This window comes from Balaenoptera borealis (assembly GCF_965194805.1).
Source record: "Balaenoptera borealis genome assembly, chromosome: 7".
Classification (NCBI taxonomy): Eukaryota; Metazoa; Chordata; class Mammalia; order Artiodactyla; family Balaenopteridae; genus Balaenoptera; species Balaenoptera borealis.
In genome coordinates this window covers 59,071,842-59,097,790 of record NC_138864.1, presented here as the reverse complement: position 1 = coordinate 59,097,790, position 25,949 = coordinate 59,071,842, and the positions used below count along the sequence as shown (strand labels likewise).

Below are 25,949 nucleotides of genomic sequence, written 5' to 3'. Positions count from 1 at the left end.
TTTTTGCATAACCTCTGACCAAGCAATTCCATTCCTGGGTACAGAAAGAAATATGTACTTATTTATTTAATCAAAAGACAAGTACCATAATGTTCATAGGAGTACAGTTCGTAATATAGCAAATAAATTGTACTATATTTACAAAATGTAATTGTACTATAATTACAAAATTGTACTATAAGGCCACAAAAATGAAGAAACCACAATCACATGAAACAAACATGGAAGATTATCACAATGTTGAGCAAAAAATGTCAGACTTAAAGGAGTACATACCTCACAGTTTCATTTATATAAAGTATAAATGCAGGGTAGAAGTCAGGATAGTGATTATCCTTGGCAGGGGAGAGGATAGTGACAGGAAGAGAGCATTAGGGGCTTTCTGGGGTACTGGCAATGTTCTGTTTCTTGTTTATAGTGTTGATTACATGGATATGTTCAGTTTGTAAGAATTCATCAAACAATGTTTACAATATATGTACATTAATGACAGATATACATATTATACTTTATTAAAAAGTTAAAAAGATCTGCCAAGCGTGATATGAATTTCAACTGAATGCTACCAAAATAAAATTAACTCACAGTATCATCAAGTTGAGCTGAAACTCGACAATGTTCAGGATCTGAATCAGTCTTCGGAATTAAAGGAGGAACCTAATATTTAAAAAAACAAAAAACAAAAAACAAAGTAAACACACTAAAGCAGAAAATGAAAGAACACAATACAATAAACCAAAATGAGTATCAAATATAATGAACAGCATTTGATTTGATTTTGGGGACAATATATAAATAAAATTTATATAGCATTAACAAAGTATTAACAATCTACAGTTAGAAACCCAATATAAAAGGGTAATTATTTCATTACCAACAGATTTTCTTTCCTTTAAAAAAGGATTCATTTTGAGTTGGATGGAGATATTACTCAAACTCCCATACTTTTTAGAATTTAAAGCTAAGTAAGATTAAATGATTTAAAGACCAAAAATTAGTAGCACAGTCGGGGAATAGAACTCCAGTCTTTTTTCTTTTACCATAAAGAGCCTGACAGTATGCTAATAGGCCTAAAGGAACTAATTAACTGACTGTTATATAATGTAAGTTATGGGGGAAAAGGACACAAAGACCAGTGCTAGTTGATAACCATTTCTCAGCACAGGAAGGACCATCAAGATCACCTATTATAACCCCTTCACATTACTGGTGAGGAAAAAGAAGCCTGGAAAAGTTCAGTGACTTTTGTACGAAGTCATATGGGTAGCTATCAGCAGAAGCGGCACAAGACAACCCTCACTTCAGTGTTAGTGTACTTGCCCATGATTAGAAATTCAGATGAAACATCAGAAAATGTATGAGAATCAATAGAAAAGTATGATTTACACACACTATATTTTAGGAGTTGCCTCTTAGAATAAAGAAATTCTATTAGTGTTTATATATATGTCCTCTTCATTGAAACATTCTAATAGTTACACGATTTAATAGTCTTGATTATAACCTTAAAAAACTAGGTCAAAATTATTTTAAAAATGTAAATTAGGAAGCAAAAACTACTTGGTCAACTACCTATTCTGCTAGCGTAATGAAAAAGCTTCCCAGGAAACTCTTCTATGCCTCTCACAGGTATATACACAGGTAAGATATGGCTGCAGAGATTGATGATGTTGAAAGACTTTTCCTCTCTTTGATCTCGTGAACCTTGATCGTGTGACTCGGAAGAAATTAGACTATGTTTGCTGATGAATACTAGTAAAACTAATTTACACAACAGCACATACCTGTTTTGTTATAAATTTTAATGACATTATAGAATAAACATGGCTAAATAGAATAAAACAGTACAAAGAATGTTAACTACACTAATTTTAAATATGTGCTTTACATGGATTTTAAAATTCTACTGTAGCAGAGACTGAGGAGTGACTGGATTTTACAGTATCCATTTTTGATAAGAATTCATTCTCTTTAGTTTTTTAATTCTTTATGAGACTATGTGTTTATAGGGCTTTGGACTTATAAAGGAAAATAAGGTAAATCTAAGCAGGAGCTCAGTAAATCTTAGTTGACCTGAAAATAGTTTCCTTTAGGCATTACTGAAAACATCTTACCTTGAAAAATGATTGCCTTATGTCTTGACCTAATCTTTCTGACATTTTGCCCATGTTGTCTGACATTTTAGTCATTCCCTCTGCCAAGCTATCAGGAAGGGATTTAACTGCATTTGAAACATTCCTCATGGAATTTCGAAGCGGATTTACAAAAGTGTCCATCTAAAGGGGAAAAGATATTATATCATGACTTCACTGTATCAGATTTGTTATTCAACTGAGCATGGGAAAATACAGAGTGCAACACATGAAAGATATAATAATTTTCCAGTCTATAATATCTCATTGCATTTTAAAAGGATAAACTGTTGTCTTCAGTGTGTCTTTAAAAATATGAATAAAATTTTTGAGTGATATGGTTATTGGCAGAAAATGAATATAAACCTTGGGTTGCCTTCTTATTAAGAAAAACTCTGAAAACATGAGAATTTTTCCAAAATAGAAATTGATGCAAGTATAAACAGCTACAACATACTTCCGCCTCAAATTCAAGGCAACAATGACATAGATATTCTGAGGTGATATTAAAAAGCAAACAAGCAGATAAAATAAACAGCTCACATAACTAACAAGTAAGATTTATTTTTTAAAAAAATAATTTTAAGGATATGTTACATGCTCAATTAGAATATATGGAAAGAATCTGGAATCTATTAGGAAGAAGAAAAGAAGCTGCAAATCAGACATGTAAGCCATACTTTATTAAGGGAGAATAGAAAAACGATAAAGAAAATATGATAAGAGATATAAAAAGAAATGATCTCAGAGGGATAGGAAGCTTTAAAATTGACATTCTGAGAGGAGCTTCAAGATGGCGGAAGAGTAAGACGTGGAGATCACCTTCCTCTCCACAAATACATCAGAAATACATCTACATGTGGAACAGCTCCTACAGAACACCTACTGAACGCTGGCAGAAGACCTCAGACGTCCCAAAAGGCAAGAAACTCCCCACGTACCTGGGTAGCGCAAAATAAAAAAGAAAAGACAGAGACAAAAGAATAGGTATGGGACCCGCACCAGTGGGAGGGAGCTGTGAAGGAGGAAAGGTTTCCACACACTAGGAAGCCCCTTCGCGGGCGGAGACGGCGGGTGGCAGAGGGGGGAAGCTTTGGAGCCACGGAGGAGAGCGCAGCCACAGGGGTGCAGAGGGCAAAGCGAAGAGATTCCCGCACAGAGGATCGGTGCCGACCAGCACTCACCAGCCCGAGAGGCTCGTCTGTTCACCCGCCGGGGCGGGCGGGGGCTGGGAGCTGAGGCTTGGGCTTCGGTCGGATTGCAGGGAGAGGACTGGGGTTGTCGGCGTGAACACAGCCTGAAGGGGTTAGTGCACCACAGCTAGCCGGGAGGGAGTCCGGGAAAAGGTCTGGACCTGCCGAAGAGGCAAGAGACTTTTTCTTGCCTCTTTGTTTCCTAGTGCGTGAGGAGAGGGGATTAAGAGAGCCACTTAAAGGAGCTCCAGAGATGGGCGCGAGCCACGGCTATCAGCGCGGACCCCAGAGACGGGCATGAGACGCTAAGGCTGTGGCTGCAGCCACCAAGAAGCCTGTGTGCAAGCACAGGTCACTATCCACACTGCCGCTCCCGGGAGCCTGTGCAACCCACCACTGCCAGGGTCCCGTGATCCAGGGACAACTTCCCCGGGAGAACACACTGTGCACCTCAGGTGGGTGCAATGTCATCCCGGCCTCAGACGCCTCTGGGACAACATTAAACACATCAACATTCGAATTATAGGGGTCCCAGAACAAGAAGAGAAAAAGAAAGGGACTGAGAAAATATTTGAAGAGATTATAGTTGAAAACTTCCCTAATATGGGAAAGGAAATAGTTAATCCAGACCAGGAAGCACAGAGAGTCCCATACAGGATAAATCCAAGGAGAAACACACCAAGACACATATTAATCAAACTGGCAAAAATTAAAGAAAAAGAAAAACTATTAAAAGCAGCAAGGGAAAAACAACAAATAACATACAAGGGAATCCCCATAAGGTTAACAGCTGATCTTTCAGCAGAAACTCTGCAAGCCAGAAGGGAGTGGCAGGACATATTTAAAGTGATGAAGGAGAAAAACCTACAACCAAGATTACTCTACCCAGCAAGGATCTCATTCAGATTTGATGGAGAAATTAAAATCTTTACAGACAAGCAAAAGCTAAGAGAATTCAGCACCACCAAACCAGCTTTACAACAAATGCTAAAGGAACTTCTCTAGGCAGGAAACACAAGAAAAGGAAAAGACCTAAAATAACAAACATAAAACAATTAAGAAAATGGTAATAGGAACATACATATCGACAATTACCTTAAATGTAAATGGATTAAATGGTCCAACCAAAACACATAGACTGGCTGAATGGATACAAAAACAAGACCCATATATATGCTGTCTACAAGAGACCCACTTCAGACCTAGGGACACATACCGACTGAAAGTGAGGGGATGGAAAAAGATATTCCATGCAAATGGAAATCAAAGGAAAGCTGGAGTAGCAATTCTCATATCAGACAAAATAGACTTTAAAATAAAGACTATTACAAGAGACAAAAAAGGACACTACATAATGATCAAGGGATCGATCCAAGAAGAAGCTATAACAATTGTAAATATTTATGCACTCAACACAGGAGCACCTCAATACATAAGGCAAATACTAACAGCCATAAAAGGGGAAATCGACAGTAACACAATCATAGTAGGGGACTTTTACACCCCACTTTCAACAATGGACAGATCATCCAAAATGAAAATAATTAAGAAAACACAAGCTTTAAATGATACATTAAAAAAATGGACTTAACTGATATTTATAGGACATTCCATCCAAAAACAACATAATACACATTTTCTCAAGTGCTCAGGGAACATCTCCAGGATAGATCATATCTTGGGTCACAAATCAAGCCTTGGTAAATTTAAGAAAATTGAAATCGTATCAAGTATCTCTTCCGACCACAACGCTATGAGACTAGATATCAATTACAAGAAAAAATCTGTAAAAAAATTACAAACACATGGAGGCTAAACAATACACTACTTAATAACAAAGAGATCACTGAAGAAATCAAAGAGGAAATCAAAAAATACCTAGAAACAAATGACAATGAAAACACGATGACCCAAAACCTTTGGGATGCAGCATAAGCAGTTCTAAGAGGGAAGTTTATACCAATACAATCCTACCTTAAGAAACAAGAAACATCTCAAATAAACAACATAACCTTACACCTAAAGCAATTAGAGAAAGAAGAACAAAAAACCCCAAAGCTAGCAGAAGGAAAGAAATCATAAAGATCAGATCAGAAATAAATCAAAAACAAATGAAGGAAACGATAGCAAAGATCAATAAAACTAAAAGCTAGTTCTTTGAGAAGATAAACACAATTGATAAGTCATTAGCCAGACTCATCAAGAAAAAGAGGGAGAAGACTCAAATCAATAGAATTAGAAATGAAAAAGGAGAAGTAACAACTGACACTGCAGAAATACAAAGGATCATGAGAGATTACTACAAGCAACTCTATGCCAATAAAATGGACGACCTGGAAGAAATGGACAAATTCTTGAAATGCACAACCCGCCGAGACTCAAGCAGGAAGAAATAGAAAATATGAACAGACCAAACACAAGCACTGAAATAGAAACTGTGATTAAAAATCTTCCAACAAACAAAACCCCAGGACCAGATGGCTTCACAGGTGAATTCTATCAAACATTTAGAGAAGAGCTAACACCTATCCTTCTCAAAGTCTTCCAAAATATAGCAGAGGGAGGAACACTCCCAAACTCATTCTACGAGGCCAACATCACCCCGATAGAAAACCAGACAAAGATGTCACAAAGAAAGAAAACTACAGATCAATATCACTGATGAACATAGAAGCAAAACTCCTCAACAAAATACTAGCAAACAGAATCCAATAGCACATTAAAAGGATCATACACCATGATCAAGTGGGGTTTATCCCACGAACGCAAGGATTCTTCAATATACGCAAATCAACCAATGTGATACACCATATTAACAAACTGAAGGAGAAAACGATATGATCATCTCAATCGATGCAGAGAAAGCTTTTGACAAAATTCAACACCCATTTATGATAAAAACCCTGCAGAAAGTAGGCATAGAGGGAACTTTCCTGAACATAACAAAGGCCATATATGACAAACCCACAGCCAACATCGTTCTCAATGGTGAAAAACTGAAACCATTTCCTCTAAGATCAGGAAAAAGAAAGGTTGCCCACTCTCACCACTATTATTCAACATAGTTTTGGAAGTTTTAGCCACAGCAAACAGAGAAGAAAAAGAAATAAAAGGAATCCAAATTAGAAAAGAAGAAGTAAAGCTGTCACTGTTTTCAGACGACATGATACTATACACAGAGAATCCTAAAGATGCTACCAGAAAACTACTAGAGCCAATCAATGAATTTGGTAAAGTAGCAGGATACAAAATTAATGCACAGAAATCTCTTGCATTCCTATACACTAATGATGAAAAATCTGAAAGTGAAATTAAGAAAACACTCCCATTTACCACTGCAACAAAAAGAATAAAATAACTAGGAATAAACCTAGCTAAGGAGACAAAAGACCTGTATGCAGAAAATTATAAGACACTGATGAAAGAAATTAAAGATGATACAAATAGATGGAGAGATATACCATGTTCTTGGATTGGAAGAATCAACATTGTGAAAATGACTCTACTACCCAAAGCAATCTACAGATGCAACGCAATCCCTATCAAACTACCAGTGGCATTTTTCACAGAACTAGAACAAAAAATTTCACAATTTGTATGGAAACACAAAAGACCCCGAATAGCCAAAGCAATCTTGAGAAAGAAAAACAGAGCTGGAGGAATCAGGCTCCTGGACTTCAGACTATACTACAAAGCTACAGTAATCAACACAGTATGGTACTGGCACAAAAAACAGAAATATAGAGCAATGGAACAGGATAGAAAGCCCAGAGATAAACCCACACACATATGGTCACCTTATCTTTAATAAAGGAGGCAAGAATATACAGTGGAGAAAAGACAGCCTCTTCAATAAGTGCTGCTGGGAAAACTGGACAGGTACATGTAAAAGTATGAAATTAGAACACTCCCTAACACCATACACAAAAATAAACTCAAAATGGATTAAAGACCTAAATGTAAGGCCAGACACTATCAAACTCTTAGAGGAAAACATAGGCAGAACACTCTATGATGTAAGTCACAGCAAGATCCTTTTTGACCCACCTCCTAGAGAAATGGAAGTAAAAACAAAAATAAACAAATGGGACCTAATGAAACTTAAAAGCTTTTGCACAGCAAAGGAAACCATAAACATGACGAAAAGACAATCCTCAGAATGGGAGAAAATACTTACAAATGAAGCAACTGACAAAGGATTAATCTCCAAGATTTACAAGCAGCTCATGCAGCTCAATAACAAAAAAACGAACAACCCAATCCAAAAATGGGCAGAAGACCTAAATAGACATTTCTCCAAAGAAGATATACAGATTGCCAACAGACACATGAAAGAATGCTCAACATCATTAATCATTAAAGAAATGCAAATCAAAACTACAATGAGATATCATCTCACACTGGTCAGAATGGCCATCATCAAAAAATCTACAAACAATAAATGCTGGCGAAGGTGTGGAGAAAAGGGAACCCTCTTGCACTGTTGGTGGGAATGTAAATTGATACAGCCACTATGGAGAACAGTATGGAGGTTCCTTAAAAAACTACAAATAGAACTACCATACAACCCAGCAATCCCACTACTGGGCATATACCCTGAGAAAACCGTAATTCAAAAAGAGTCATGTACCAAAATGTTCATTGCAGCTCTATTTACAATAGCCAGGACAGGGAAGCAACCTAAGTGTCCATCGACAGATGAATGGATAAAGAAGATGTGGCACATATATACAATGGAATATCACTCAGCCATAAAAAGAAACGAAACTGAGTTATTTGTAGTGAGGTGGATGGACCTAGAGTCTGTCATACAGAGTGAAGTAAGTCAGAAAGAGAAAAACAAATACCGTATGCTAACACATATATATGGAATCTAAGGAAAAAAAAAAAACAAGTTCATGAAGAACCTAGGGGCAAGATGGGAATAAAAACACAGACCTACTAGAGAATGGACTTGAAGATATGGGGGATGGGGATGTGGAAGGGTAAGCTGCGACAAAGTGAGAGAGTGGCATGGACATATATACACTACCAAAGGTAAAATAGATAGCTAGTGGGAAGCAGCCGCGTAGCACAGGGAGATCAGCTCCGTGCTCTGTGACCACCTAGAGGGGTGGGATAGGGAGGGTGGGAGGGAGGGAGATGCAAGAGGGAAGAGATATGGGAACATATGTATATGTATAACTGATTCACTCTTTTATAAAGCAGAAACTAACACACCATTATAAAGCAGTTATACTCCAATAAAGGTGTTAAAAAAATAAATAAATAAAATAAAATAAAATTGACCTTCTGACTGTACAAATGTCAGATAATTTCAATTAAGAGAGCCATCTAAAGAAACCAAAGTAGATGCATATGGATCTCTCTGAGATTTTTAACAGACTAAAACAAACAAAACAAATGAAAGAAAGAGAGAGAAAGGAAGGGATGGAGGAGAGAAAAGAAAAAGGGGACACAAAAACCAAAGTCAAACAAAACTGTAAGACTATTTTCCAGAAAGTATTGAATGTCATAAAAACTACCACAGAAATGAGTTATGTTCTATGCAAAAAGAGAAAAAATAAAAGCAATAAGAGCAAAAAAATGGAACCCCACTGCTTAAGGAACACAATGTTAACAGACGATATCAAGAAGATAAAATTCTTTAATATGCTTTCATGGTTTCCAACAAGAAAAACTAGAGAAGGTGAAATAGGTACTGCAATAAACAATAACAACGAAGAGTGTATTTCAAGATAACTGTAAAAGTTTTAGTAATTCCTTGGGTTAAGCAGAGCCAACAGTCTTATAGATATGCTTGCTGGAATATACAATGTTTAGGAGGGACACTGTCACAGTACAACAAATTCAAAGTAGAACCAAAGGACAGAAATGAAGAAGAAGGGCTTGAAAATCACTACCACTGGTGAAGAGAGATACAGAGATTAAAAAGGGTAAAGAAGATGAAGTTAACTCTCTTGTGTGTGCACACACTTGTGTGTAAAATTATATACATATATTTGGGTGTAAAATGATATATATGTGTGTGTGTAATTCTAATTCTATATACAGTAGTTCTCAGTTAACCATAACAGTGTGTTCAAATCAATCAGGACATTATTTCCAACACTGACATTACTGCCAAGTGTTTTTTTTAACCGTAGTAACTCTAAGTCATAAGAACACAAGTAGATTTCTTAAAAGAGGTAAACATGAGAATACGACACTTAAAATGTACAACTTGAGGGAAAACTGCCACCATTCTACTAACTTTTAATGTTCACAGATGAGGTAGAATTTCAGAAGCATAAAAGGCATGAATTTCACTTTAATCATAACCTACATTAAAAATTGTTTGAACACTGTCAAAAATATTTTAGAATTTTATATATCTTACACTTTGCAGTAGAAACATAGGTTCAACTAACATAACCTTAAGTTGGTTAAATGAATACAACCTCAAATGCTATCTAGGCATAGGGCTAACTACCACTGATACTCTTTCAAAATAAGATAACTTAAATCTGTATCATGAATTAGGTAACTGAAAATAGTTGCCTGTGCACCAGCCCCAGACCTACAGAATCCATTTCTTTTTCTTTCCTTTTCTTTCTTCCATGTTTTTTTTCCTCCAATTTCTGAGGGCAAAGCTTAATCATCTGTGTTGAGGGTGGGGAGTGGGGGAACCAAGGGGCGTGGAGAAACCTCCACACGTGATTATGATGCTCAACCCTGAAGCAGCAGAATTTAGAAGCATAAAAGCAGCCCATCACAATATGATAATGTTTCCAGAATCAGAATTCGTCTTAAAACAGATGTTTAAAGCAAAAAAAAAAAAAAAAAAAGAAAATTGCAAATTACCAGGCAGAAGAGTAGTAAATTATGGATTGCCAGCAAAAGTGTACACTTAGCCTGACATACATAGATGTTGTCTATTCATTCAATTATCACCTCAGTTGAGTTATCTGTATTGGTAAAAACACGAACAAAGGAATTTTAACTTAAATTTATGTCCCTATCTACAGCTTAAAACTGCCATCACACCATGATACAAAACTGGATAGAAAGATAGTGTGTACATGGAGGAAGACTGCTTGTCAATTACTTCTTCTAGGAATTGGCCCATATATTTTGCAAAGCTAGACAAATTAACACAAAGTTAATGTGTTGTAAAGTATTATTTCTCAACCTGAGTAGTAGGTGGTTTTCTCTAACAGCTATTTAGTTTCCAGTGAAATATAATTAAGGAAAATATTAAACTACAATTTAGCCAAAAAGGAAATGTAGCTGAAAACTCCTAATTCTTGATATGTATGAAAATTATTCTGACAATCTAAAAGAGGTCAATATGAACTTGGTAATTATCAATATGATTTATGAAAAATGTATGTTACTGTGGATTTCCAGAAATGATTGAGAAGGATTTTTAGACTCTAATGTGTATATATGTACGTATGTGTGTGTGTGCGTATATATACACACACACACACACACACACACACACACACACACACACACAGACATACACACTGGGTTGGCCAAAAAGTTCCTTCAGTTTCTAAGTAAAAATAAAAGCCGTATTTTTCATTTTCACCAAGAACTTTATTGAACAACGTATTCACCCTTTTGTTCCACTACCTTCTGCCATTTTTCAGGCAACTTCATAATTCCATCCTCCCAAAACTTTTTATCTTTTTGAGCAAAGAACTGTTCCAGGTGTCTTTTACAGTCTTCCAAGGAATTGAAATTTTTTCCATTAAGAGAATTTTGTAAAGATCTAAATAAATGGAAATCTGAAGGGGCTGATGAATCAGAACTTCCCAGCCAAGCCGTAACAGTTTTTGCCTGGTCATCAAAGAAACATGCGGTCTTGCGTTATCCTCATGGAAGATTATGCATTCTCTGTTGACTAATTCCGGACGCTTTTTGTCAAATGCTGCTTTCAGGTGGTCTAACTGGGAGCAGTACTTGTTAGAATTAATCGTTTGGTTTTCTGGAAGGAGCTCCTAATAAGAGGACTCCTTTCCAATCCCTCCATATACACAACATCACCTTCTTTGGATGAAAACCGGCCTTTAGTTGGTTGGTGGTGGTTCATTTCGCTTGCCCCACCATCTCTTCCATTCCACATTATTGTATGGTATCCACTTTTCACTGCCCATCACAATTTGTTTTAAAAACAGAACGTTTTCGTTGAGTTCAAGTAGAGAATCGCACGCAGAAATATGGTCAAGAGGGTTTCTTTCTCTTAACTTATGTGGAACCCAAACATCAAAGCAATTAACATAACCAAGCTGATGCAAATGATTTTCAGTGCTTGATTTGGATATTTTGAGTGTGCTGGGTATCTCCCACATGGTATGACGTCGATTGCTCTCAATTAATGTCTCCATTTGATAGCTATCAACTTCAATTGCTCTAACCGACCGTGGAGCATCGTCCAGCGAGAAATCTCCAGAACGTAACTTCGCAAACCACTTTTGACCCATTTAGTCACAGCACTTTCTCCATACACTGCAAAAATCTTTATTTGCGTTTCAGTTGTGTTTTTACCTTTCTTGAAATAATAAAGCATAATATGCGAAAAGTATTGCTTTTTTTCTTCCATCTTCAATATTATAACGGCTACACAAAAATTTACCAATTTTGATAAGTTTTTTTTTTTAATGCACGCTGATATGACAGTTGTCACAATACAATCTAACAAAATTGTTCTGAATGAAGTTAAAGACAACTAAGCACTACTAGAGCCGTCTTATGGAAAAAACAAACGAACTTTTTGGCCTACCCATTACATATATACATGCACAACTGTTGGTTGGTAAAAAAGACACTGTCTACATTTAATATAATGCTTCTTTTATCTCAAAAAGCTCTTATCAATTTATTGGTTTATCTTAAAATTGATGCAACCTTAAGAGAGAAAATAAGGTAAACATAAAAAAGATGGAATATTAAAATGCATCTCTATTGACAATAAAGCCATTTAGAGTTGGAATTTAAACTCAATCACGAAATACAAAGATAAGGCCACCATATTTTTTACCTACCATTATAAGGTACATAACCTGGAATTTCTTATTAAAATAAAACATTCCACTTAGAAATGTTAGCATTCACTTGGATGTTAAACCGTAGTATCCTTGAGTATGCTTATAGTTGTTAATCTTACTTACTTTGTACCAATTCCTTAATCTTTTTTAAGCAAGTTAGCCTTTTTAGAATGAACGAGTGGTGGGGAAGTCTTTTACTTCTAATTTTCATTTTGAAATAATTTTAGACTTTTAAAAACTTGCAAAAATAATACACAGAATTCCTACTTCCAGCTTCCCCAACTGCTGCTACAGCTCCTGCTACTATTGTTACTACTTCTAAGAGCAAACTTTTATTCAGACAGGCACTGTAATACACAGATTATCTCATTTGATTCATACATGCTCTAAACTGAGGATTAACACTTTCAATCTTTAGAAAATTAAAGGCCCAGAAGGTTAAGTAACATTTTGCAGGACACAGCTAATAAGTGGCAGAACAGGAATTTGAACCAAAGGCTGCCTGATTCCAATGTTTGTGTTCTCACCCAGTGAGCTATCTTGCCCAATTTGAGCAGTAAATCATTTATTGCCTTAAGCTAGCATCTTAATAGGTCTTGTGTCCCCAGAATTTTAAACAATAAATATTTCACTCAAAAGGCACAAATACTTTCAGGAACATATCCTATTTAACATTTTTCTTATCCTTACTCCAAATAAAAGACATTTCCTCCCAATAAGAAGTAGCTCCTTCTCAAGCTAACGAAAGCTTGTGACCTGTCTTAGGCCAACTTTCCTTACTGTATCATTTCAAAAGCTTTTTTTTTCTTGCAAGCTTTTGCTGGATTTTAATCAATATGTAAAGACAGGAGTTTATATTTATTAGATATACTTATCAATAGTAGGCTTAATTAAGCATAGAAGATAAACATGCCAAGGAGCATTTAATAAAGTTTTCTAGTTTTAAAACATACACACAAATACAAATTTATCTTCTTTTATTAAAAACAAAGTATGAAAACAGACCTATAAAGAAAACCAATGCAATGGTCTGCTTACCTTGCGAGCAAAATCCCCCTTCCCTTTACTATAGGCTTTGTTCTCAAGGAAATCATACACATAGTGAGCCAAAGCTGGGGATGCTTTCATCATTTCAGGAGTTAACAGTAACTAACAGGAAAAGAAAAGAGGTATCTTATATTGATAGGGTACTGGAAATTAACTATTATTTATAATTTCATCTGCTAGAAAGTTAAGAATGTATAGTAAAAATGTTATTTTTTTTTAAAAAATTTAACACATTTTTCTATCCTCCTATCTACCTGCCTATCTATCTATTTTGGCTGTGCCACGCGGCATGTGGGATCTTAGTTCCTTGACTAGGAATCGAACCCATACCCCCTGCAGTGGAATCACGGAGTCGTAACCACTAGACCGCCAGGGAATTCCCCCAAATGTTATTTTCTATTCCATTTTCAGGTTTTATAACTTATACTAAGAAGATCCACATCAGTAAACTGTTATGTTATTCCCATTCTAATTTTAAAGTTAACACTAATAGAAAGTACATAAAATAATTCAAAGTTTTTTAAGTATTATAAAGAAGGCCCAAAACAAAATATTGCTTTTACACTGTTAATGATACAGTCTAACATTCTAGCTTAATCTCTTCAATGAAAAATGTTTTGACATATTGAGATCATTACCTAAGAAGTAGACAGTATAGCCACAATTAAAATACACATTTATGGCCCCAGATTTGGAAAAAAGGTGTTTATTTTCTAAATTTTATAAATAACTGATACAGATTTTAATGCAACTGAAGTTAATACATTTTAAAAAATCAAAATGTTTGACAAGAGTCATATAAATGATTTCAGATATTTAGCCTTAAGCCAGAAGACAAAGGTGAGTAATAGCAGATGTATATGTTTTTCCTACCCTTTCAGTAAATTATAATGCCATGGAATTACAATTATGGTTATAAACAAACCCAATTAAACCTGTAAATGTTTGAGAGAGAGAAACCTTCCAAACAGAATATCAAGTACAGTATTAGCTAAGTTTCACTAAATATAATACTAAGACATGGTCGGCAAACTTTTCCTGTAAAGGTTCATATAATTATTATTTTAGGTTTTGTGATGCATGGAGTCTGCTGCAACTACTCAACTCTGCTGTAGTAGTGTAAAAGCAGTCATAGACAGCACTAAACTAAATGGGTGGCTGTGTTCTAATAATAAAATAAACTCTTAATAAAACAGGTGGCAGGCTACCCCTGTTCTAAAGAGAGAAGTGGGGAGCTAATAGATGAGAAAACTTTATAAATCATTCATTAGTATAAAAAACCATAAAGTGATACTATTAAAATCTGGCATTTGGGTACCCAGGTCTAAAACAAAGTTATTTCTGATAGTCCCAACGGCTTAGGTAGTATGTAACCTATGAGACACGTTTTATTATTCCATTATTCCAGAAGAGAAATCTACATGCTTAGCGTGCTACACTTCAGAAAAGTCCCTTGGATCTATTCCTCTCTTGAATTATCCTGTAATTTTAGAAGCCTCAGACTCATTCTGGAGCATGGCAGGCAGCTATTCACTTTATCTGAGAATAAAAATCTACACAGAGGACTATATTTAATACCATGTAATAAGCCATATGGAAAAGAAAAAAAAATCTACTAGCTTTGGATACATCACGAAGAGCAACTATTTACTGAACTGGGAACATTTAACTGTCTACCATAAAATACCTAGACTTCCTAGACTTTACAGTAGTGTAGAATGGATATATGCCTGCCAGTGTGTGTGTATATTCATCCAAACCTGAAGAAGCAAAATTCCTAGCACTGAGTGTCCAGAAAACTTTTAAGTTAATAAACAGAGAAATAATATTTATAAATTACTGAGCAGATTGCATGTCATATCTCAGCACCTCAGAAGTGGCTGCTATCCCACTATTATAGTACAAACATTTGCTAATAAAGAAATCAGCTATATTTGTATGTTATACTGAAATGAAAATCTACGAGTAATAATAAACATGAACTTACCTGCAAATATGCATTTAGATCCTTTTTTCTCTTTTCTAAAAAATCTCTATCCATATTATTAAAAGTCTTTTTACCGGGAAGCTTTAATATGCTTGACAGATTTTCAAACTAGAAAACAAAATACATTCAGTAATCTTAGTTTTTTTACAAAAACAGAAAAGTATTTTCCAAGTGACAATTTCTCTACATATCAAAAGCATCTAGAACAGATTCTGTAATATATTAAGCCAAAACCAGAAAATATAAAATATTGTCCAAATATGTCCAAACCACAGTTCGAATGTTATTTATTATAAAGAAGTTATTTTCTAAGAATGACAAACATGGATAACTGATGAAGATATCCACATGGAGTTTCATTTTATACTCTCTCTGATATTAAGACTGTTCAAAATTTTCATAACAAAAGGTTTTAAAAAATATTTTGCTATTCAGTTGGCTAAAAAGAACTTATGATACAGTACTGAATACTCTTATTATTATTTGTAAATTATGTCTTTAATATTATTAAAATTAATAATAAACGTAAAAAAAAATTTTGCTTAACAACCCTTTAACTTGTGAATAAAGTATTAGTCAATAAATTTTTAATAATCAAAGTTATGAGTTCCTGGCTTGTTAAAAAAACTCAAAGAAATATTTTATATTGATGACTTCAAATCAGTTAATCACTGTAATAGCTAATTATTAAAGGAAGAAAAAGCAAATTTCAAAATATAGATTACAGCTATATCATAACTCCCTATATATAACCAGTACAACACATACTTCTCCTACATGAAACTACATGAAAAATAAACTAATAGATAACTAAGAAAAAAACAAATTAAAAGCTATCAAGTATATATCTTATCTTTGTAAAGCCACAAACAAAAAGTGTACATACTTGAAATTTAGCATTTACAGACTCTACCTTCAAAAGTCCAGATATGTAGGAATCTACTGTGCCTTGATGAAGCACAGATTTTAACCATACTAGCTGCTAACAAAGTGGAAGAGCAAAGTCACTGAGCGAAGGATTGTGTTTGGCCAGCAATACCTAGTATCTAAAACTTCAATGAGCAGCCTCATTGCTTTTCCTTTGTGATACACATCCAGAAGTGCAACAAACTTTCTAAAACCATTCTTTGTTTAAAAACAACAATGCTTCTGTAAAGAAAACTCATTCCTGGTGCAGAGATTAAAGAAAAGAGGAAATGAAAAGGTGTAGGATAATTTTCATCCCGAAACTGGAAGATTCTGATAAATTATTAAATGGAATGGCAAATCAGATGGTCGCTTGGAGCTATAATGCGAACAAGTTCATTACATGTTAATGCATGAAACTTAAAAGCAGCTCTTTCGTCCTAGCCAAGGCGAAAAAAAAGGGGGGGGAAGGGGGAGGTCATTTACAGCAGTGGTCCCCAACCTTTTTGGCACCAGGGACCAGTTTCACAGAAGACAATTTTTCCACGGACCAGGGCGGGGCGGGTGGGGGTACAGTTCAGGCGGTAATGCGAGCAATGGGGAGCGGCAGATGAAGCTTCACTCCCTTGCCCTCTGCTCACCTCCTGCTGTGCGGCCCGGTTCCTAACAGGACTCAGACCAATAGTGGTCTGCGGCCTGGGGGATGGGGACCCCTGATTTACAGGGAAAATGTTATGCTGCAGTGACAGTCACAAGTTGGGTGGTTCACAAAGTATTAGAATGGGTCCACACTGAATGAATGTACAATATAGAGTACCTGGTTTTATGAATTAATTTTTTGAAAAATGACACCTTATAGAAGTACATTTACAGTTTTCAAGGTGTCCTAAAAGATATTTAGTTTCCTAGAATAGGACTTAACCATGGTATCTTAAACTACTGACTCAATTTTATAGAATGCATAGTTTATTCAGGCATTACCAGTATGTTTTATTCCCTAAAAAATCGTATGTTGAAACCTTAACCTCCAATACTTCAGAATGTGGCAGTATTTGGAGACAGGGCCTTTAGAGAGGCACTTAAATCAAATCAAAGCCCTTAAAAGAGGGAATTTGGACATACAAAGAGACACAAGGGATGCGAGCACACAAAGAAAAAGTCATGTGAGGCCACATCAAGAAGGGGGTCATCTGAAAGCCAAGGAGACACTCCTCAAGAGAAACGAAACTTGCCAACACCTTGAACTTGGACTTCTAGCTCTCAGAACTATGAGAAAATAAATTTCTGCTGTTTAAGCTACTCAGTCTATGTTATTTTGTTATGGCAGACCTAGCAAACTAAAACACCAAGGCAATATAACAGTACTCAGCAAAACAACAATTTATCTCCAAAACTTTAAAATATTAAAACTTATTAATAAAAAATTAAACGTAACAGTTATTTTGTTAGAGTCTAAATTAACCAAATTCCTTTTAAAATTATCTGTCTGGAACAGAAAAAGATTACAAGTATTCACACAAAGAAAATTTCGTATTATACCAAATTCCCATAAATTCGCAAGTAAATAAAAAGAGAGATATATGAGCTATGTGATTCTTTTTACACTGTATATCTTAATTTAATTTTTTTAACATCTTTATTCGAGTATAATTGCTTTACAATAGTGTGTTAGTTTCTGCTTTATAACAAAGTGAATCAGCTATACATATACATATGTCCCCATATCCCCTCCCTCTTGCGTCTCCCTCCCACCCTCCCTATCCCACCCCTCTAGGTGGTCACAAAGCACCGAGCTGACCTCCCTGTGCTATGCGGCTTCTTCCCACTAGCCATCAGTTTTACATTTGGTAGTGTATATATGTACATGCCACTCTCTCACTTTCTCCCAGCTTTCCCTTCCCCCTCCCCGTGTCCTAAAGTCCATTCTCTAGTAGGTCTGTGTCTTTATTCCTGACCGGCCCCTAGGTTCTTCATGACCAATTTTTCTTTTTTCTTTTTTATCAGATTCCATATATATGTGTTAGCATATGGTATTTGTTTTTCTCTTTCTGACTTACTTCACTCTGTATGACAGACTCTAGGTCCATCCACCTCACTACAAATAACTCAATTTCGTTTCTTTTTATGGCTGAGTAATATTCCATTGTATATATGTGCTACATCTTCTTTATCCATTCATCTGTCGATGGACACTTAGGTTGCTTCCATGTCCTGGCTATTGTAAATAGAGCTGCAGTGAACATTGTGGTACATGACTCTTTTTGAATTATGGTTTTCTCAGGGTATATGCCCAGTAGTGGGATTGCTGGGTCGTATGGTAGTTCTATTTTTAGTTTTTTAAGGAAACTCCATACTGTTCCCCATAGTGGCTGTATCAGTTTACATTCCCACCAACAGTGCAACACGGCTCCCTTTTCTCAACACCCTCTCCAGCATTTATTGTTTGTAGATTTTTTGATGATGGCCACTCTGACCGGTGTGAGGTGATACCTCATTGTAGTTTTCATTTGCATTTCTCTAATGATTAGTGATGTTGAGCATCCTTTCATGTGTTTGTTGGCAATCTGTATATCTTCTTTGGAGAAATGTCTATTTAGGTCTTCTGCCCATTTTTGGATTGGGTTGTTTGTTTTTTTGATAGTGAGCTGCATGAGCTGGTTGTAAATTCTGGAGATTAATCCTTTGTCAGTTGCTTCATTTGCAAATATTTCCTCCCATTCTGAGGGCTGTCTTTTCGTCTTGTTTATGGTTTCCTTTGCTGTGCAAAAGCTTTTAAGTTTCATTAAGTCCCATTTGTTTATTTTTGTTTTTATTTCCCTTTCTCTAGGAGGTGGGTCAAAAAGGATCCTGCTGTGATTTATGTCATAGAGTGTTCTACTTATGTTTTCCTCTAAGAGTTTTATAGTGTCCGGTCTTACTTTAGGTCTTAAATCCATTTTGAGTTGATTTTTGTGTATGGTGTTAGGGAGTGTTCTAATTTCATTCTTTTACGTGTACCTGTCCAGTTTTCCCAGCACCACTTATTGAAGAGGCTGTCTTTTCTCCATTGTATATTCTTGCCTACTTTATCAAACATAAGGTAACCATATGTGTGTGCGTTTATCTCTGGGCTTTCTACCCTGCTCCACTGATCTCTGTTTCTGCTTTTGTGCCAGTACCATACTGTCTTGATTATTGTAGCTTTGTAGTATAGCCTGAAGTCCGGGAGCCTGATTCCTCCAGCTCTGTTTTTCTTTCTCAAGATTGCTTTGTCTATTCGGGGTCTTTTGTGTTTCCATACAAATTGTGAAATTTTTTGTTCTAGTTCTGTGAAAAATGCCACTGGTAGTTTGATAGGGACTGCATTGAAACTGTAGATTGCTTTGGGTAGTAGAGTCATTTTCACAAGGTTGATTCAATGCACGAACATGGTATATCTCTCCATCTGTTTGTATCATCTTTAATTTCTTTCACCACTACCTTATAGTTTTCTGCATACAGGTCTTCTGTCTCCTTAGGTGGGTTTATTCCTAGGTATTTTATTTTTTTTGTTGCAATGGTAAGTGGGAGTGTTTCCTTAATTTCTCTTTCAGATTTTTCAGCATTAGTGTATAGGAATGCAAGAGATTTCTGTGCATTAATTTTCTATCTTGCTACTTTACCAAATTCATTGATTAGCTCTAGTAGTTTCCTGGTAGCATCTTTAGGATTCTCTATGTATAGTATCATATCATCTGCAAACAGTGACAGCTTTACTTCTTCTTTTCCAATTTGGATTCCTTTTAATTCTTTTTCTTCTCTGATTGTTGTGGATAAAACTTCCAGAACTATGTTGAATAATAGTGGTGAGAGTGGGCAACCTTGTCTTATTCCTATCTTAGAGGAAATGGTTTCAGTTTTTCACCACTGAGAACGATGTTGCCTGTGGGTCTGTCATATATGGCCTTTATTATGTTGAGGTAACTTCCCTCTGTGCCTACTTTCTGGAGAGTTTTTATCATAAATGGGTTTTGAGTTTTGTCGAAAGCTTTTTCTGTATCTATTGAGATGATCATATGGTTTTTCTCCTTCAATTTGTTAAGATGGTGTATCACATTGATTGATTTGCATATACTGAGGAATCCTTGCGTTCCTGGGATAAACCCCACTTGATCATGGTGTATGATCCTTTTAATGTGCTGTTGGATTCTGTTTGCTAGTATTCTGTTAAGGATTTTTGCATCTATGTTCATCAGTGATACTGGTCTGTAGTTTTCTTTCTTTGTGACATCTTTGCCTGTTTTGGGTATCAGGGTGATGGTGGCTTCATAGAATGAGTTGGGGAGTGTTCCTCCCTCTGGTATATTTTGGAAGACTTTGAGAAGGATAGGTATTAGCTCTTCTCTAAATGTATGATAGAATTCGCCTGTGAAGCCATCTGGTGCTGGGCTTTTGTTTGTTGGAAAATATTTAATCACAGATTCAATTTCAGTGCTTGTGATTCGTCTGTTTATATTTTCTATTTCTTCCTGGTTCAGTCTCGGAAGGTTGTGCTTTTCTAAGAATTTGTCCATTTCTTCCAGGTTGTCTATTTTATTGGCATACAGTTGCTTGTAATAATCTCTCATGATCCTTTGTACTTCTGCAGTGTCAGCTGTTACTTCTCCATTTTCATTTCTAATTCTATTGATTTGAGTCTTTTCCCTTTTTTCTTGATGACTCTGGCTAACGGTTTATCAATTTTGTTTCTCTTCTCAAAGAACCAGCTTTTAGTTTTAATGATCTTTCCTACTGTTTCCTTCATTTCTTTTTCATTTATTTCTGATCTGAAATTTATGATTTCTTTCTTGTGGGTCTCCTGTAGACAGCATATATACCGGGTCTAGTTTTTGTATCCATTCAGCCAGTCTATGTGTTTTGGTTGGAGCATTTAATCCATTTACATTTAAGGTAGTTATCGATATGTATGTTCCTATTACCATTTTCTTAATTGTTTTGGGTTTGTTATTGTAGGTCTTTTCCTCCTCTGTGTTTCCTGCCTAGAGAAGTTCCTTTAGCATTTGTTGTAAAGCTGGTTTGGTGGTGCTGAATTCTCTTAGCTTTTGCTTGTCTGTAAAGGTCTTAATTTCTCCATCGAATCTGAATGAATCCTTGCTGGGTAGAGTAATCTTGGCTGTAGGAGTTTCCCTTTCTTCACTTTAAATATGTCTTGCCACTCCCTTCTGGCTTGCAGAGTTTCTGCTGAAAGATCAGCTGTTAACCTTATGGGGATTCCCTTGTATGTTATTTGTTGCTTTTCCCTTGCTGCTTTTAAGATTTTTTCTTTGTATTTAACTTTTCATAGTTTGATTAATATGTGTCTTGGCGTGTTTCTCCTTGGGTTTATCCTGTACGGGCCTCTGTGCTTCCTGGACTTGACTATTTCCTTTCCCATAGTAGGGAAGTTTTCAACTATAATCTCTTCAAATATTTTCTCAGTCCCTTTCTTTTTCTTTTCCTCTTCTGGGACCCCTATAATTCGAATGTTGGTGTGTTTAATGTTGTCCCAGAGGTCTGTGAGACTGTCCTCAATTCTTTTCATTCTTTTTTGTTTATTCTGCTCTGCAGCAGTTATTTCCACTATTTTATCTTCCAGGTCACTTATCTGTTTTTCTGACTCAGTTATTGTGCTATTGATTCCTTCTAGAGAATTTTAAATTTCATTTATTTTGTTGTTCATCATTGTTTGCTGTTTAGTTCTTCTAGGTCCTTGTTAAACATTTCTTGTATTTTCTCCATTCTATTTCCAAGTTTTTGGATCATCTTTACTATCATTACTCTGAATTTTTCTTCTTCTAGGTCCTTGTTAAACGTTTCTTGTATTTTCTCCATTCTATTTCCAAGTTTTTGGATCATCTTTATTATCATTACTCTGAATTTTTTTTCAGATAGACTGCCTATTTCATCTTCATTTGTTTGGTCTGGTGGGTTTTTATTTTGCTCCTTCATCTGCTGTGTGTTTCTCTGTCTTCTCATTTTGCTTAACTTACTGTGTTTGGGGTCTCCTTTTCGCAGGATGCAGGTTCATAGTTCCCGTTGTTTTTGGTGTCTGCCCCCAGTGGGTAAGGTTGGTTCGGTGGGTTGTGTAGGCTTCCTGGCGGAGGGGACTGGTGACTGTGTTCTGGTGGATGAGGCTGGATCTTGTCTTTCTGGTGGGCAGGGCCGTGTCTGGTGGTGTGTTTTGGGGTCTCTGTGACCTTTTTATGATTTTAGGCAGCCTCTCTGCTAATGGGAGGGGTTGTGCTCCTGTCTTGCTAGTTGTTTGGCATAGGGTGTCCAGCACTGTAGCTTGCTGGTCGTTGCGTGGAGCTGGGTCTTGGCATTGAGATGGAAATCTCTGGGAGAGCTTTCACCATTTGATATTACGTGGAGCCAGGAGGTCTCTGGTGGACCAATGTCCTGAACTCGGCTCTCCCACCTCAGAGGCACAGGCCTGACACCCGGCCAGAGCACGAAGACCCTGTCAGCCACACAGTCCGTTCCAGGCTGTTCTTGGTGCAGGTGACAGAATGCAGTATAAGAAAGATGAGATCCTTGCCTCAGGGAGCTCACGGTCTCATGGGCAAGATGGGTAGGACAACCTGGAATACAAGACAGCGGAGCAAGGGAAGTTCTCAAACTCAGGAGACGAGCCTCTTGGTTACTTAAATCGAGCTCTGAGAAGCAGTGGGAGGCTGGCATGTGATCTGGGAGGAATGTAGGACAGCAGTAACACCGGTGATGATCTAAGCCAGGCCAGGGGTCGGAAGACTTTTTTAGATTGCTGGTTTGTTGTAAAAGGATATAACTCAAAAACAGCCAGATGGAAGAGATGAATAAGAAGATATGGAAAAGGGCATGGAGCATCCATGCCCTGTCTGAGCATACCATGTGTTTGCCAACCTAGATGCTCCAAGGTATGTGATTATAAAACAATATGAAACAGGTAATAATAGAAAAAGTAAACAAAGCAATTATTTCTTCAATGTGGGGCAGAAAATTCTTTCACCTCTACAAACAAATCAAGCTAAACATGAAGAAAAGATCTATTCAACAAGAACAATAGAACAGTTATGTCCAAAGTTATTAATTTCCTTATGAATATAATTAAAAACAGTCCTTTTAATATGGGCTTAAAAGTGTTTAGAGACCAGGCTTAACCTGGTCTCTAAACACTTTTAAGCTATTAATAGTTTATCTCACTCTATTCACGAAGTATTTTAATGAGATTATCATGGTGCCAACCATATATTTTCCACTACCCTAACTGAAAAATATACTTTCAGATTACTTAAGTAGTAAAATGTCATTTCAAAGCTTTAGTCCACCCAATCAAATGTCACCGTTAATTATGATTATTTTATTGGCTTAATAATAATTGTTTATTTTAAAACCCTGAATGAAAGATTCTCATGACTTAAAATAAATTTCACAGAACACCTATTCCAATTTATCCTGTGATAAGTTATTTTGTTCTAAGTTAAAAAGAAAAGAATATTTAATAAAAAATAAAACAGAGAAATAATTTGTTTACATTCGTTATGTTTAAGAGTCCTCATACTTCTATGAAACAAGAGGGTTATATTTGGTAAGAATTAAAAACATTATTTGATTAATGTTGAATTTAATTTAGATTTTGGTTCTTCATAACTTAATGGACCAAGGATTTAACTGTTAACACTTAGAAAAGGACGCCATTTAAAATAACCATAGCTTTAAATTATACTGCCAAAAACAAAACCACCAAATGCCTTCCAGTGATCCCCATCCCTACTTTAAACCAAACCCAAATACCTCTGCAAAGCACAGCACATACACACACTCTTAAAATCAGAAATATACACTTATTCTAATTTTCCAAGGTATACCACTGATATTTTGTCACTAGTCCACAACAGTTAAGACTGGTTAAAATTTGATTTATTGGTTAAATGTGCAAAATCATTATAACATTCATGTTGCTTATAAAAAAATTCTTACCTTATTTACTTAGCTTTGGTCAATACCTTCGCATCACTCAGAGCTATTTAGAATCAAACATGGAATCAAGAAAAAATGTAAAGTACACAAACTTTAAAAACCTCATTACCTGTTCGGTGATCCTCATGTGGAAGTCGTGGAAGTCACTATAACGACGGTAGGTTTTCCACATCTCCTCACTGTTTAGACTGCGCCGGTGCACAGTGATGGCATATAACGCGTATGTCTTGCCATGATCATTACAAACGCCTGCCACAGCATATGGGTCATAGTCAGCATATACTAGTCATTTAAAACAAAATGAAGAGGAACAAAAGACACAGAAAGGAGGAAGATGAAGAACAAAAACAAACAAAAAGGAGAACATGAAATGAAGAAGAATTTGAAATGACAGACTGAGACAAAAGGATGTCACCAAAGGATAAAATAGATTCTCATCCTCTGTACTCACATCCATAATGTGTTATATATGATGGCTACATTACAAAATAACCTAAAAGTTTATGATGATAATTGCCAACCACACAGTGATGTCTACTTTGGACTCTCTTCTCAATGAGCTTTTATTTATTATTAGTTATGATAACACAGTACCACCTCATAGTATGGTATTAGAGTCTCTTAAATTTAATAGAAGAAAAACAACAGAAACAAAATAATAACCTTCTGTACTAGCCTTCACTATTCAGCTGTAACTCGAAAGCTTTTTAACTGAACAGCAAGCAAAAGCTATAGGATAAGATCTATCTGCTCTTTTGACGAATCTCTTTCTTGTTTAAAATATTCAACAATTTACAAGTGTAATTTATTCTGAAGACTGTTCTAAATAGTCATTTTCCTACTTAATTGACACAAACCATCCAAGTCAGGTAGTCTCGAAAAAGAAAACCTATTCCTATTTTGTACTAATCTTAAGTAAAAAGACGTATTTTGAATCATTTTGTCTTTCTCATGTTCCATTTCTCCCCTCTGTGTTGTATTCTATTCTAGATCATCACTTCAGGTCTCTAAAAGTTTATTGAGTCTCCACTCATTTGTACCTGGTCTGTTTCTTAATTCATCCACTCACCTTAATTTCAATAACTAATTTTTTTTACTTCTATAATTTTATATGGTTCTTTTTTTATAGTGTGGTGTTCTTGCCTCATTTTATCTCTACGAATATTTTTAACAGACTCTTGGGCTAGGAAACCCTGTGGTACACAACCACTTGAGGATGGCTGAATCTAGACACACCAATGTCACAATACAAGACAGGCTTTCAATTTCATGTGGGTGATAGATACCATTCCCAACCATGACCTTGACATTCTTTGTTCTTTCCTCTGACAGTAGGCTAAGTTCTGGTTCCTCTTTCACATCAAGCCACCCTCTGTGACTCTGGGCTTTATGCAAATGACTGTGTTCCAGCTTCTCCTTGCCTTAGCCCATCCTGCCTCTTCTAAATTTGAAGGCATACAAATGCTGTCAAAATCAAGACAGCAGTCTTCATGATCCTATAGGCTCCTTGGCTTCAACTCCTCTTCATTTCCCTAAATTTGCTTTTCCTCATGGCCTATTACACCTGTAGATTTCCCCTTTTAGCTATTTTTATTCTATTGTTTTCAGCCCTTCGATGTGTGGGAAGCAAGATTTCCCAGAGCAGTTTAGACTACCATGTTGACCAGAAGTATAAACTGCTCTTCTAATAATA

General features: G+C 36.0%; 1 protein-coding gene across 5 annotated transcripts in view; it reads right to left on the bottom strand.

Moving 5' to 3' along the window:
• The window catches only part of SNX13 (sorting nexin 13), a 152,177-nt gene that overhangs the window by 16,154 nt on the left and 110,074 nt on the right, over positions 1-25,949 (bottom strand). For 3 of the 5 annotated variants that reach the window (XM_082398213.1, XM_082398216.1, XM_082398217.1), the window contains 5 exons: positions 24,366-24,538; positions 15,395-15,502; positions 13,399-13,509; positions 2,115-2,276; positions 586-657 (listed from right to left, as the gene is read on the bottom strand). In XM_082398213.1, the coding sequence (XP_082254339.1) occupies positions 586-657; positions 2,115-2,276; positions 13,399-13,509; positions 15,395-15,502; positions 24,366-24,538 (626 nt within the window). The remainder of the gene's footprint in view (positions 1-585; positions 658-2,114; positions 2,277-13,398; positions 13,510-15,394; positions 15,503-24,365; positions 24,539-25,949) is intronic. The other 2 variants (XM_082398214.1, XM_082398215.1) reach the window with 2 other exon arrangements.